General features: G+C 41.8%; 1 protein-coding gene across 1 annotated transcript in view; it reads right to left on the bottom strand.

The window, feature by feature from the left end:
- The window catches only part of nr6a1a (nuclear receptor subfamily 6, group A, member 1a), a 78,638-nt gene extending 65,851 nt beyond the window's left edge, over nucleotides 1-12,787 (bottom strand). Inside the window, exon 1 of the mRNA XM_069683656.1 lies at nucleotides 12,721-12,787. Coding sequence (XP_069539757.1) covers nucleotides 12,721-12,787 — 67 coding nt within the window. The remainder of the gene's footprint in view (nucleotides 1-12,720) is intronic.
- Between the last annotated feature and the right edge of the window lie 800 nt (nucleotides 12,788-13,587).

Raw genomic sequence — 13,587 nt, 5'->3', positions numbered from 1 at the left:
GACATAATTGTGATTTAATTATCCAATTAGTAGATTAATTATTTCAATAATCGATGACTAGTAGACCAAAATGGTCATTAGTTGCAGCCCTATTCATCAATGGAGGGCAAATATCTGTACAAGGCCAAGCAGTGCTCCCACACGAGTTTCCAGTGTTCTCTCTTTTCTCTCATGGTCTGTGGCATTTCTGGGATCAGGATTAAGCCTTGTCTCAGTCCATACTCCAAGGCTGCAGTGTTCCCCGATAATGGACCAGCACTAGAGAAGAATGGAGCTCTCCAGTGTGTGGTCTCTGTTGCTAATCCTCATGACAGTTTATTGACCATTATAGCCCGAGGCTGGGAAGGCTTCCAGCAGCAGCCAATACAGCCAGAGCCTGCTCCGCTGTGGCCCATTGTGTGTTGACAAAGAAAGGCTGCATCTTTAACCTTTCACCTCTAAAACCTCCCCAACCTCCGGCGCAATCAGCTCCCCATCAAAATAACATACCGCCTCTTGTCCCCTCTGTCTCCCTCCTTGTGCACGGAGACATGCTATGCATGCTCAATATGGTACTCACCACAAGTGGCTCCGTACTGTATGAGCCCTTCTGGTTAGTCACCCTTACAGGAATACTGAATGAAAGGTGACATTTGCAGGGATTTGTGTAGGAAGACGTTTCTTTACTTCATGTGCTGATTTGACCACTGATTGAACCATGTTCTGAGCAGTTTATCAGGTTTTACTTCATGACTGTGGTTCATCTGAACAGATACTGACTGCCTGTGGAGCCAAACAGAAGTCCCAAAGCCTCGACTACTTTAACACAGTAAATATCCAGGCCTGTACCTGACGCGCAAGGTTTTAAGTCAAATCAGGTTGGAATGTTCAGTACCCATCTTCGACTATTTGTTCTTTTTTATAGGTTCAGTATCACGTCAAACAATTTATCATAATTCTTATAAATGCAGGGAATAACCCCATGACCAAACACTGGAGGAATCCTCGCCTCAAATAATAAGGCAATAAGCCGAGTACCAACAGACGAGCCACCTGCAGCTCGGCTCACAGCTCATACAGACGTCCTGTTTGCGCCAAAAAAAAGAGCAGCCAAACGTGACACTGCAATGTATACAGCAACACAGCAGCATTCACATTCCTTACTAGAAAGGGCCATATGGTTGGACTTGTTGATGCACAAGGCCCCAACCCTCTGAAATACTGAACCTGAAGCCATAGCACTGCCCAGGAATCCCAGCTCAACAGCCATGTTGCCCCTATCTCAGTCCATCACTGTCCCTGCTCCTCTGTCCCAGATGGCCGGGGTTCCGCATGGCCAGCGGAGGGCAACGCCAGCCTGTTATCTGAGTCGGCTGGCCTCTACCTGGCAGCCTGGCCGGCCCTGGGCCAGCCCTGCTCTTATCTCAGAGTAACAAACCACACAGTCCCCATCTATCACATGTCACACTACAGGCCCAGCGCAAACGCAGCACAGGGCAGAGGGGAGAAATGACAGAGATGTAGAGAGAGAAGTCAGTCGGTTTAGAGGCTGAATTCCGATGCCAGAGTGACCTGGATATTGTTGAAGCCTTAGTGAGGTCAAACTGCTTCTTTGAACCTCTGATAGCCCGCTGAGTCTCCTTGTTAGCGTGAATAACCCATTAATAGGATATTCTGGCCTTCTTTGACTGAGAGATTACACTTTCCACAGGTAGAGTTTTTTTACGTCAACTGAAGCTTGGCTTTAACCTTCTTCCCATATCACTTCGGTTTTAACCCTCTGAAACACTAAACGTTTAAGTAAAACACCACTTCTTGTATTTTACTGGATATTTATTGGTTCTTCTTGTATGAAAAGTGCTGATCACTTCATTAACTGATGTGTAAATTATGCTTTTGTTAAACATTCGAAGGGAACAGAGTGATGCATTTGAGAGGCTCATCCTGGGGATAACTGGGCTCACCATGGCTGAGCAGAGCACACAAAGACTTCTGCCTCTTGTGTCAAATGAAAACAACAGTTAAATCCAAGTTTTAAAATGTCCCAAACATCTCTGACAGTCTAACTCTACAGTGACTGACTGCCGCAGTGCGAACAGAACAGATGGGAAATGTTTGGTAAGGTTACACTTGAACAATACAGTTGTGGGTTGTGTGACGTCAGCTCTTCACTCAATCAATCGGTCAATCAATCAATCAATCAATCAATCAATCACCCCTCCCAACTGTAAGATGGATGAGAGGAAGCAGCAGCCACAGATAGATCATTGTTTTGGCTCTGCGGTAGGACAGAATGAATCCTGTGCTTGCTGAGAGGTCAGGGCAGCAGAGAGGGCTGCTTTACCCCTTGGGCAGCACTCGATCCATCCCCCTTCGAGCAGAGACACCCAAGCATGACAGTAAGGAGTTTCAGTTTGCCTCAGACAGCCTTGAAGGAGCAGATGGGGCTATAACCAGGTTATGCAACCACCTGGCTTTAGGATGGCTGCTGCTGCGGCTGGACGACTCTATCTAGCGGGCTGCTTTCAAGCTCTATTGTAGCTTTATGCAATCGTGTTGCTTCTAGTGGGTGCGAGTTCACCATTTCAAACGGGGGTCATTTCTCTCTGACATAACACTCAGGGTGGGAAACTCAGATGCTGTTCTAGTGCCATACTGCTCTGAACGTAGAAAACTTGGATATCTGACTAATCTTTATAGTTTCAACGCTTCAAGGATCAGCAACTGATACGACAAGGGATATTGAAAATCTGGAGCGTTGGGCAATATTTCAAGTTTAAACTATAATTTTGATTTAGCTACTGTTAAACAAAAAGGCATATATATTTAACTAACAATGTGAGTTAGCTTACAGTCAAGCTAGCTAGCACGTGGCTGAATTATTTGCGAACATCACATAATGTGACATAGCTGTTATCCTATGTTGTTTTGAACGCTCATTAGCAATCGTTAGGCAACATAACTGTTTAAAAGTGTAACACAATGAAATCAATTCCTAGCTAATAGAAATGCTAGCTTGGAAGTGTTGACTGCTAACTTAAGTTAATGGGACTTCACTGACATTTGAATTTAAAATATGTCCGTCATAATTTTAAACATTTTCGATGCAATTTTCAATTTCATTTTTATTCATCGTCTTTTAATTGCTGTTCAACCGAGAAATCATGAAATGGTAACGATTGGTCAGATTTTTTTGTGCATTCATACAATATGCAAACCGGTTAAAAGCATTAAAACACTATTACAGAATTTGAGCTTCCCACCCTAAGCCTGATGTAAGATCTGATCTGATCTGAAGGGTCCTTCACCTGGTCCCCTTAAACCCTGGTCCAAACCCTGTAAACCCTCTGCAACATGACAAACAGGCTGCGTCCTGATTAGCAGCCTGTCTTTAGCTCAGGCCGCTCAGCGCTCCATGGTGGATATTACATATGACAGATTGTGAAGGAACTCAAGTGTTGGCTTCACAGGCTGCTCTATGGTCATCCCTTTGACCTCTACACCTGACCCTTGACCTCTGTGTGTAACGCAGCGAAGCACAATGTCTACTCTGTCCTCCCCGCTGCTTTGGGCTGACAAAGCGCACGGCCCCCATGGTGCCGCCTCACAGCGGCACTCAAGTTCACAGAGCACGATCCGAGCTCATGGGCTCAACTTTTGACCAGCAGAGACTGCACACTGATCGCCAGGAAGTGATGGGGGGAATGAACCAGTAAGAAGGGTTTTATATATACTTACAATAATTCATAATAATACAATTCTTCCATCCACAGCAAACATACTCGTGGTATTTTCTGCTTTTGTATTGTTGCCTTACTTTCTGCCTTAAAGCGTCTTACAGTCCCTTCAAGGTACTATAACATTTTACAAATCTATTATACTAAACATTTGTAATTCCAGTGGCTCTGAGGAATAACATTTTCACCACCTCAACCAGAAACCTGACAGACACATCATTTGTCAAATTTAAATGGTAAATGGTAAATGGACTGTACTTATATAGCGCTTTTCTAGTCTTTGAGGCTGCTACGTAAAGTGCCCAACTGTCAATCAGATATCACATTCATACCCGTTGGCTATGCCACCGGGAGCAATTTGGGGTTCAGTGTCTTGCCCAAGGACACTTTGACATGTAGCCTGACGGAGCTGGGGATCGAACCTCCGACCTTCCGATTGAAAGACGACCGACTCTACCACTGAGCCACAGCTGCCCCACAAATTTAATAAGATTTTATAATATTTTTTATTATATTTTATAAATTTACGCTGACTCATATAATAGAATTTTTGTCACTTTACTTTTCAGCTGTTTTGGGAGATAAAACACCAATACTTTTTGCACAAATCTTGACCTAAGAAACATTCAGCCTTTATATTATGTAAACTGTTCAGTTCAGATACCAAATTAGTAAAATTAATCAGTAAAATTAAAAAGGTAAAAAAAAAGGGGGGTGAGAAACGCAAAAAGGGAGCAACTGATAAAATGAATGTTGTTCTTTTTTGGTTGTCGTTACTGCATTGTATTTTACATAGCCATTTACTTCCCTTCACAATTAACAATGAACTTTATTTAATCTTTTTTTAAGCTATTTGATTAATGGATATTTTTGCAAATTGATTACCCACTTAAAGTTAACCCTTCTTTGCCCTGCCTCACTGCAGCCTTTAAAAATCAAACACTGAGGCGAAGGCCACTTTTTATAGCCTGTGAGACTTTCCATAGAGGAGTCATCAGTGTATGTTATGTTAAACTAATGAATGTATGTCTTTATCTGCACTAATCCCGGCGGGCAGCCCGGCCGAGGGTCACGCTGTGGTCAGAGGGGCGGGAGGCTCCGTCACCGCCGCTTGACACACTCAAAGGAGCAACTTCCCTTTCATCATACCAGGGGTCAGAGTTTTACTACCTCACAGAGCCGGCCAGCGCACTGCACTGTGCAAACTCAGGCCTGCAGCAGCCATCTGATAATAATCATCTTACAAAACCAGCCAAGCCCGAACCAGAAGGATCCGACTGTGGAGGCACCGTGTTGCTCACATTCAATGACCTCTCATCATAACCGACACGGGCAGCTCAGAGTAAGACGTTAAAAACAACAATTCATCTTGAATTCAAACTGCAGTGATGTGGCAGGTACCAACTTTTGACCTCTTCAACTTTAATGTAGTTTAACTGCATTAAAGTGGGCAAAGACTATAATCAGAAGCAGCCTATGTGGATTTCAAGATTTCTGAACATTGTAACTACTCCTATTAAATACTCTTCACTTTTTTCAGTGTGAACACACACTCAACATTGCACTGAGTACACTCACTTTTGACAAAATCAGCAACAATTTGTTATTAAAGTCATTTATCAAGAAAAAAAAGTTTTTTTTGGCTTCACTTTTTTGCTCAAGGAAAACTGGTGGACAAAGTAGACTGAAAGATTAATGGACAGATTTATTGTTAATGGAAGGAATTACTGGACGCAGGCCCGGTGCGCACCCTCCACCCGTCAGTCCTTTCATGACTGAGCAGCTAAAACCTGGAGTTAGTAATCAGGGAATGTTTGCCCTTAACTGTGTGTGTGTGTGTGTGTGTGTGTGTGTGTGTGTGTGTGTGTGTGTGTGTGTGTGTGTGTGTTTAGTTAATAAGAACAGTAACTGTTTAGCAGTTTCCTGTTAGAAGAGTCAATGTGCACAGCTCTGTGTGTCTTTTCTGTTGACTGAGAAATGACTCTGGTGCCTCATGAGGATGACTGAGCTTCAACACATCAGATTAGCAGGTTTTCAGATTCCTCATCATAAAGGGACCTTTACATCAGAGCCAGTGTTATCAGCCAATACAGGCCTGTTGCAGATATATCAGTATCTGCGTGTGTTTTCTAATATACGACAATATGAAAACAAATATATACAACAAATAAATGCAGAAAACAATGCCTGGGGTTATTTAAGAATGGTATCTTCAAGTAGATTGTCCATCAGAGGGCGCTCTGACTCCCTTATTTACATGCACAGTCTGCAGCACATGGAGCAGAGCACCAGACCAGCTGAGCGGATAACTGTTTGCACTACAATTGGGTGACTATGGATCATAATGTTTAAAACCTTATAAATATAGCAGCCTTCAGACTACCTTAAAACAGTCATCTCAGAACAAAGTCAGTGCAGAAAAGGTCTATTTACCTTCCAGCTAAAAAACTCAGTACATCAGTAATCTGTGAATTTCTCTCCTCCAGAATCAGTATCCGTCTCAAAATTCCCACATGGGTCTATTTGCATCCCAACAGCAGCTGAAGGATCCTCTTCACTAATTAAAATGTCTAAATAAGTGGCACCTAATCGTTATGACTGCTGACAGGAGACTCTGATTCTCTCCTCTCAAATGTAAATCGTGTTTTTGAACTGAAACTCCTCAGCTGCTCTTTTACAACGCCCCGACAACTGCATCCTCCAGCTCTGCAGTTTCACAGGAAAGCCATCCCTACCCTACATACCAAGTTCAGTGTTTTACAGCTGCCTGTAAACTCATCCTCCACCCAAATTCAAACTCAAATTGAAGACGTTTACGGCCTCTGGCTATGCTATGTGTTGAATATCACAGAGCCTTGACAAAAGCTCGACTCACAGACTCACAGATCACCAGCGTCACTGTACCAACTGGCCCCCCGTACTTAGTATAATGCATCCTTCAAAATATGCTTTATGGCAGCTTCCTCCACCACCCTTCCCTGCAGCTCATTAGCAGCTGTTAGAGCCTCAGGTTGTGCCAGGATGGAGCTAGCAAACATGTCAGCCTCACTGCCAGGCCGGCCTGTAGCTCATGGATCAAGTGGAGGTTGTAAATACTTTCCTGGGTTACGTGGAGGTCAGCAGAGAGCGGGCCATTAATGCTTCAAGAGCAACATCCCACTGACCCTGGTCACAGTTCCCATAGCGCTCACCGCCACCTCCCCCACGTGTCCTTCAGTCCACACAACAACAAAATCACAAGCACAGCCTCGGGGGGGGGAGAGCTGCGGGCTCAGTGTGAGGATGAGAGCAGAGCTGGAAGATGTTTGTCAACTTAAACAGAACATTTAGAGGACAATTTGTCAAAGTTTCTGAATCGCTCTATTTTAAGCTACAGCGGGTAACGGCAGGGCTGTAACGGCTACATGTTAATCGTTCAGAGTGAAATGTGCTGATAAAAATAAGTTCAGCGAAAGTCCTTGTTTTTGCCCCGCGGTGTCACAAAATGAACCACGCTGATTGTAACCAGGTGTAAGATTTTAGAAGTGCATAGTAGAATGATTACATTCCTTACTTAAAGCGTTAAAGTGTCAGGTTAGAGGGTGTGTGTGTGATAACGTAGCATCACTGCAGTGTTGTGTGACTGTGTGAATTGTGTCCTGATAAGAGAAGAGCAGAGAATTAAATAACGCGGTAGCCATTTTCCTCTGATGTCACGCTCAGAGCGGATTCACGACACAGTCGGACAACGACAGAAATATGTGTTCCAGTGAGCGAGGTGTCACAGGTTTAATGCTACATGTTAGCTGCCGTGTGAATCTAGTGAATGATATTATCTGAAGTCGTGTGCTGTTGTTTCCTGTTGTCTTGTTGTGTGTCGTGTTGTTGCTGCTGCATCACCCTCTGACCCTCTTCACCATGACCACACATGTTGCCTGGAAACAGCAGCATCAGGATGAAGGACATTCAGCCCGCTCAGACAGAAGACAGAGGACCTTCCTCACCATAACTGGCCTCATTCCTCACCATTCAATGACCCCATTATTTAAGCCTTACATTCATGTGTCTTTGAATGCCTCATTTGTTCCTTCTTTTCAGTCAATTATTTCTCCTGTGAAGGGAAAGAGGAGGATTTATTGAAATCTAAATTTTTGCTCACCATTTTATTTTGCAACTAAAAAACTTTAATTTATTTCCTTGTAAAGGCAAATTTCTAAAATCAACAGGACGAATCAGACGAATTTGATCTATCACAAACAAACAGGTGATGTAAACCTAAACACATAACGAATAATCTCTCACATCTCTGGTAAAATGTATACATTTATAAATAGGAGTCTGGTATGTTTTATCTTCAATGCATTAAAATCTGATTCTTATTTCATGGAAGCGTTCACAGACATCTGTGTTTTTTCTGTGTATTTTTTGCAACTTAAAAAGTGAAATTAACTTAAACCAGTCCAGCTAATCCTCTCTTTTTTACAAGAGCAGTAATTTATGTTGAAAAAAAAAAGAGTATGTTTCATTTAAATCAGTGTCAAAGGATTATTCTTAACCCTTTTGTCTTCTTCAGTGATCTCTGTGTTTTACAGCACATACAGGACCTCGCTCTGATAGCACACTTTAAGATCCCTCCATTCATCAAAATGTAGTCTTTAAATGGTAAAACCATCTGCTGCGGAGCGTGCTGTGAGATAAATCACTGTGTTTGAAATGCTAATCAGCCTGGGTAAAGAATTTTCTTCCGTCTGCTGAAATTATCTTGTAAAGGGTGGAGTCTTAACATTTCACGCCCTTGTTTCACTGTTTGTAACCAGTGAAAAAGATTTCTGCAGGTTCCCTTTTTTATGTTAGAAGAACCATTGCATCAGCGTTAATCAATATCTGCTGCCCGTTTCAACAGAGAGACACTCGATGGAAGAAAGGGATCGATGTGAAGAGGAAAATATAAATGTTATATTGTTACATTTACAATTAAACTAAACAACTTGAAGTGGTATCTTAATACATGATCTGAGAGAGAGCAAACAAAGAGACCTCAGGTTGTTATCTGACGGACTCATTTCATGGCTGATAAAAACCTTTAAACACCAAAAAAATCCATGAAAAAGGAAATTTAGTTCGACAACTGCATCTGTATTAAAAGGAAGCTAAATACTAAATAAAAATGTTAACACCTGGTAGATTAATTCTAAGATCACAATCAATCTAAATTCATAAAATCAAAGCGACATCTTATCAGCCCTGCTTGTTTCTGCAACACAAAACAGCAGATTTGTTGTAGAGACACAACTAGTACATTAACAATTAATCTGCAATTATTGTGAGAATCAGCCGTATTTGAAGAAGAAACGTCACATTTTTTGGTTCTAATGTGACGCTTTCCAGCTTTCCTCTGTTTCCTGTGTTTTAGGATAGAATGTCTTAAGACTTTGGACTGCTGGTCACACAAAACAAAGCATGTAGAGAAATCACCTCAGCCTGTGGGAAACGGGGATCAGCTTCTGCTTTTTAAAGGTTTTATAACATAATCTGATGATGGCATTCTTCTCTGGAAAAATTTAATTAACTGAAAATTATTTATGTTCTTTTTTTTTTTAGATAACGGCAGCAGGATATTTAGAGTTGATGAAGAGAAGAGAGATTTCTTTTTATTCTGACAAACAATTTCTGTTTTTGTTTGTTTGATTTTGAAAGGGTCTTTGTTTGTATTTCACCGTGTCTAAGAAGAAAAAAGGATAAATCCTCAGGTAACGATGTTTAGAATGCGATAACTCACACATGGAGCTAAAATAGGTTAATAACATCAAGCCAATTATTTTACTTCATTTCCCACAGCGTGAAATACTTCCACCTTCAGAAATTGGTTATTGATTTGGCCACTTTGTCTTAATCAAAGATTTGAATTTTTTAGTGAGATGAAACTAATTAAGGGTCCACATTCCTGTAAAAACAGAGCGGTACGTTGCGCGTGTGTGTGCGTGTGCGTGTGCGTGTGTGTGCGTGTGCGTGTCACCGTGCTGCAGTTGACACAAATGTACTCATAGCGGACTGAGTCAAGTTAAGAAGAAGACATGATGGATCACATCTGCCTGCTTGCCCCCCCACCTCCCTCCACCTACCACCACCAGCAGCAGAACCTCCTCCTCTACTGTACTCCTCCTGGCTCATCATTCAAGCGTCACAGCAGGGGGGGGGGTTGCATCCTGTCCCTGCCCCACCCACTGCCAGCCGTCCCCTTCACCCTGCCCCGAGGGACAGAACAAACCCCCCTCAAGCCAGAGCAGGGGCTGACAAAGCACTTTCTTTCAGCTTATCTGCCCCGTCGTGCCAGCCTGCAAACCCCCGAGGCCCAAACACGGAGCCACACAAATACTTAACCCCTCCACCCAGCCTGTCTCCACTCCGCTCTCTGCTCCTTCTTCTTCCCTCCTCCTCTACTGAGTTCAATTACATTAAAACAAGCACAGAGCAGAGTGTGGGAGGGAGGGGGGGTGACAAGCCAAATTCCTGGTCAATTCAAAGATCAATGGAAATTGAGTTTGTTCTTCAAATGTGGTTATGTGGAGGTGCAGGAGCTGAAGGAGGGCCAGGCTGCTTTGTTTTCTAAGCAACAATATGAGGTGATAGGAAAGCTGCTAGTCAACACTTCTCACCGGTCAGCGATGGGTTAACCAGCTGGACTTAAACATCTGTAACATCTCTCTTTCTTCTAAGGCTGCAAATAACCTTTCATATGATTTACTGATTTATTGGCCTGGTTATTTAATTTAGACTTTTCTTTGCCTGTCTGTATAAACTGCCTGTGTTAAATCACAGAAGTAAAGCTGCTCAGCCCTCAGGATGTCGTTTACAGAATGTCGCACAAAAACATTTCCATCACAGTTCCCCACAGCACACGGTGACGTGACTTCCTGGATTTTACCAACCATAGTCCAAACACTTGCAGGTTAGAAAGACAAAGACGACATAGATCATCACAATTAGAGAGCGGAGAAATGAGAAACTATTTCAATGATTAATCGATATTAACTGTTGTAGGAAGAGTCACTTCAGCTCCAGACCGTTTTAACTTAGAAACAAGACATTTTCTCTTTATTGAATTACAAATTAACGAGAGATATATTTCCCTCATAAAATGAAAGGATCACATTTTTATAACTGCACACCTGGTCAACCATAACAGTTACATTTAGTGGAGTTAGATGATGTTTTCTGATGGACTGTGAGCGCTGCATGTCTTCTGTCTCATATTAAATTAACTGTGATATTTTGGCCATACCAATCTGATACTTACATTTAAGTTCTATCTGTTACTTTCATTTTTCTTGAGTAGTGTACAACAATTCTTTTAAGCGTTACAAAAAATATATTCACTGAAAAGTGTACATTTCTAAAAATCTCTTAATTTGGTTTTTGGATCTTATTTGAATTATCTTGGAGAAATAAGAACAAATATTAAAATTGCTGATTTATTCATTTGATTGTCCACATTAAATTCTTACGGCTATTAAAATATTCAGATTTCTATGATTATTTCATTGGGTGCATTAGGTTTTTTTTTTTATCTGCATGCTAGTCTGGGAAAAATGCACAAAATATTTAACTTTACCTTTAAATGTGTTCCTTTAAAGGTTAGGAGCTACAACTTACATATTTATATAAATCCTAATGGATTATTGTTTCAATTATTGATTAAGAGTGTTGAACATCAAATGTCGGAAAATAGTAAGATTGTAAATATAATATAAAATCCAACAGTTTGAAAATTATTTAAAGCTAATATTTAAAGTATTTAAATCTTAAATTAACTCTATTTTTCTTTTTCTTCTGTAATTTGTGAAGTGCTCTTTGCAAATAAAACGTCTACAGACCCAAGGTAAGTTGCTGGGCCATGACAAATCCATCAAACTTTCCTGCAAGTCTTCTAATATCTTTCCAATTTCTCATTCAGTCCACTGTTCTTCGACAATTGAGTGACACACGACTGTGCCGATGAGAGAACACCGTGTCCGTGTAAATGTCCACGTAAGTCACGCTGGGTGTGCTCAGAACAGGCAGAGTTAAAGGAATTTTAATCTTGGAAATGTCAATAAATCTTCAGTCACCCGCATGGGGGCACGATATGGGACTGGCGCCTGGGATAGACACTGCTGCAAGGCATTGTGGGCCTTATTTTGGGCCTGGAAAAGGTCGATATGGAACATGTGAGGAAAATAACTGTTAGCAAACTAATTGTGAAGTAATCTTTCTTCCCAGTGTGATGTAGGCCCATTTGTTTTAGGTAATAAAATAGTCGGGCTCATCTAAAATCTGCGAGGTGAATTCAGTCCAGATCAAATTGAAAATTAACCAAATATTAACCAATCATGCAATTTATCACTTCTCCTTCCCTCGTGTTCATGTGCATCTTTTCCACCTTGTGCAGCAATGTAACACCGGATTTTGGGGACTAAAGAGCTAATGGCTCCAGGGCGTTCTCCAAGTTCAAAAGTTCACCTTTTACGATCTCCCCGAGCCTGACTGACCACCTCCAAATAAAAACATTCCGACCTCTGTTCCCAGCAAACCCAACTCCTGCTACACAGCTCGATAAGCAGCAGACACACAGGAAGTATAAAGACAACAATTCATTCATTTTCACTGAGGCAAAGGGAAACAAACACACTACATTTCAGGGGGAAATGCGCTCTCTCGTGCGTTTCCAATTTTTACATTAAACATTTGAAAGTTTCATTTCAGCTGATAAAACCGAACAAATTCTGGTTTCACACTGTTGTTTTTTTTGTATTTTTTCTGTCCATGCATCAGAAGGTGTGTAGTTTGTAAAGTGGCCTGAGAACTGGCGGCAGTGCCTGTGAAATGATCATGCAGCAGGATGCTCTGATGAGGCTAATCAAAAACGGTGTAGCCACGTTGTCGTGTTTGCAGGTGAGGAAAGGTGTGTGTGATACAGTAGATACATGTGCGTGTATGTGTGTAAGTGTGAACATGCAACAGCACGCTCCGGGTCGTGTTTGCCTACCGTTGACGGACTTGGCGTTGTTTCTCTCTGGGTAGTCGAACCCATTCGTCCTCTTCTCTACCTCCATCCTCCTGCATGGGCTGATCCCGAGTCAGCCCGACGTAGCCTCTCACCGCCACGGAACCCTGCACGCTGTTGATGTTGATGAGATGACAGTGCTGGTGGAGGAGATGGTGCAGTCTGAAGTGATTCACTGCTTTGTCCCTGTCCTCAGCCCGGCTGGCTCACTGCTCGGACCGCCGTCCCATGATTTAGCCGACTGCTTTCAGTCAGCCGGGAATAACTGGGTCCACACCCCCAGGGGTGGTGCGTTCACTGTCTGTGAGGAGGCTGGGCGATTGCGGCATCTTACATTTAATTAGAGAGCAGAAACTTGACCTAACTGCAAAATGTTCATGTGTAAACGCAACACTGTGTAACATTTGAAGGAAGAAATGACACAGAACAGAAACAATGTAATGAAATTACCCATACTCGTGGTGTAAAACCTAAACTGAAAACAAAATATCAACCCCCCACAAAACCTGAGACAAAATATTTCATTTTTCTTTAGCCTACTTATAGCAAGAATACATAACCTAGTTTTGGTATTTATTTACAAAAGAGGGCAAATGTTTTTGTAATGTGATACAGAAATGTGTTTAGCCTATTTTACAATTTTGGAAAAAAAACAAAGCAATTGTGAAATTCAGGATTATTCCGAAGTGTCAGTAAAACTGGCGAACTTTCTCATACACACCAAATTTAAGTGTTAACAGGCCGAATCCATTTTAAATAGAACTCAACAAATTATTTTCTGCTTATTAACTCTTAAAGGTGATGCGATGTTGTCTAACATCATGAAGTATCCTACGGTTACTCCCACAG

The sequence above is a fragment of the Semicossyphus pulcher genome, unplaced genomic scaffold (genome assembly GCF_022749685.1).
Source record: "Semicossyphus pulcher isolate SPU_LCO1_2020_fin unplaced genomic scaffold, fSemPul1.0.p SCAF_6, whole genome shotgun sequence".
In the NCBI taxonomy this organism is placed as follows: Eukaryota; Metazoa; Chordata; class Actinopteri; order Labriformes; family Labridae; genus Semicossyphus; species Semicossyphus pulcher.
This window is presented reverse-complemented; position numbering and strand designations above follow the sequence as displayed.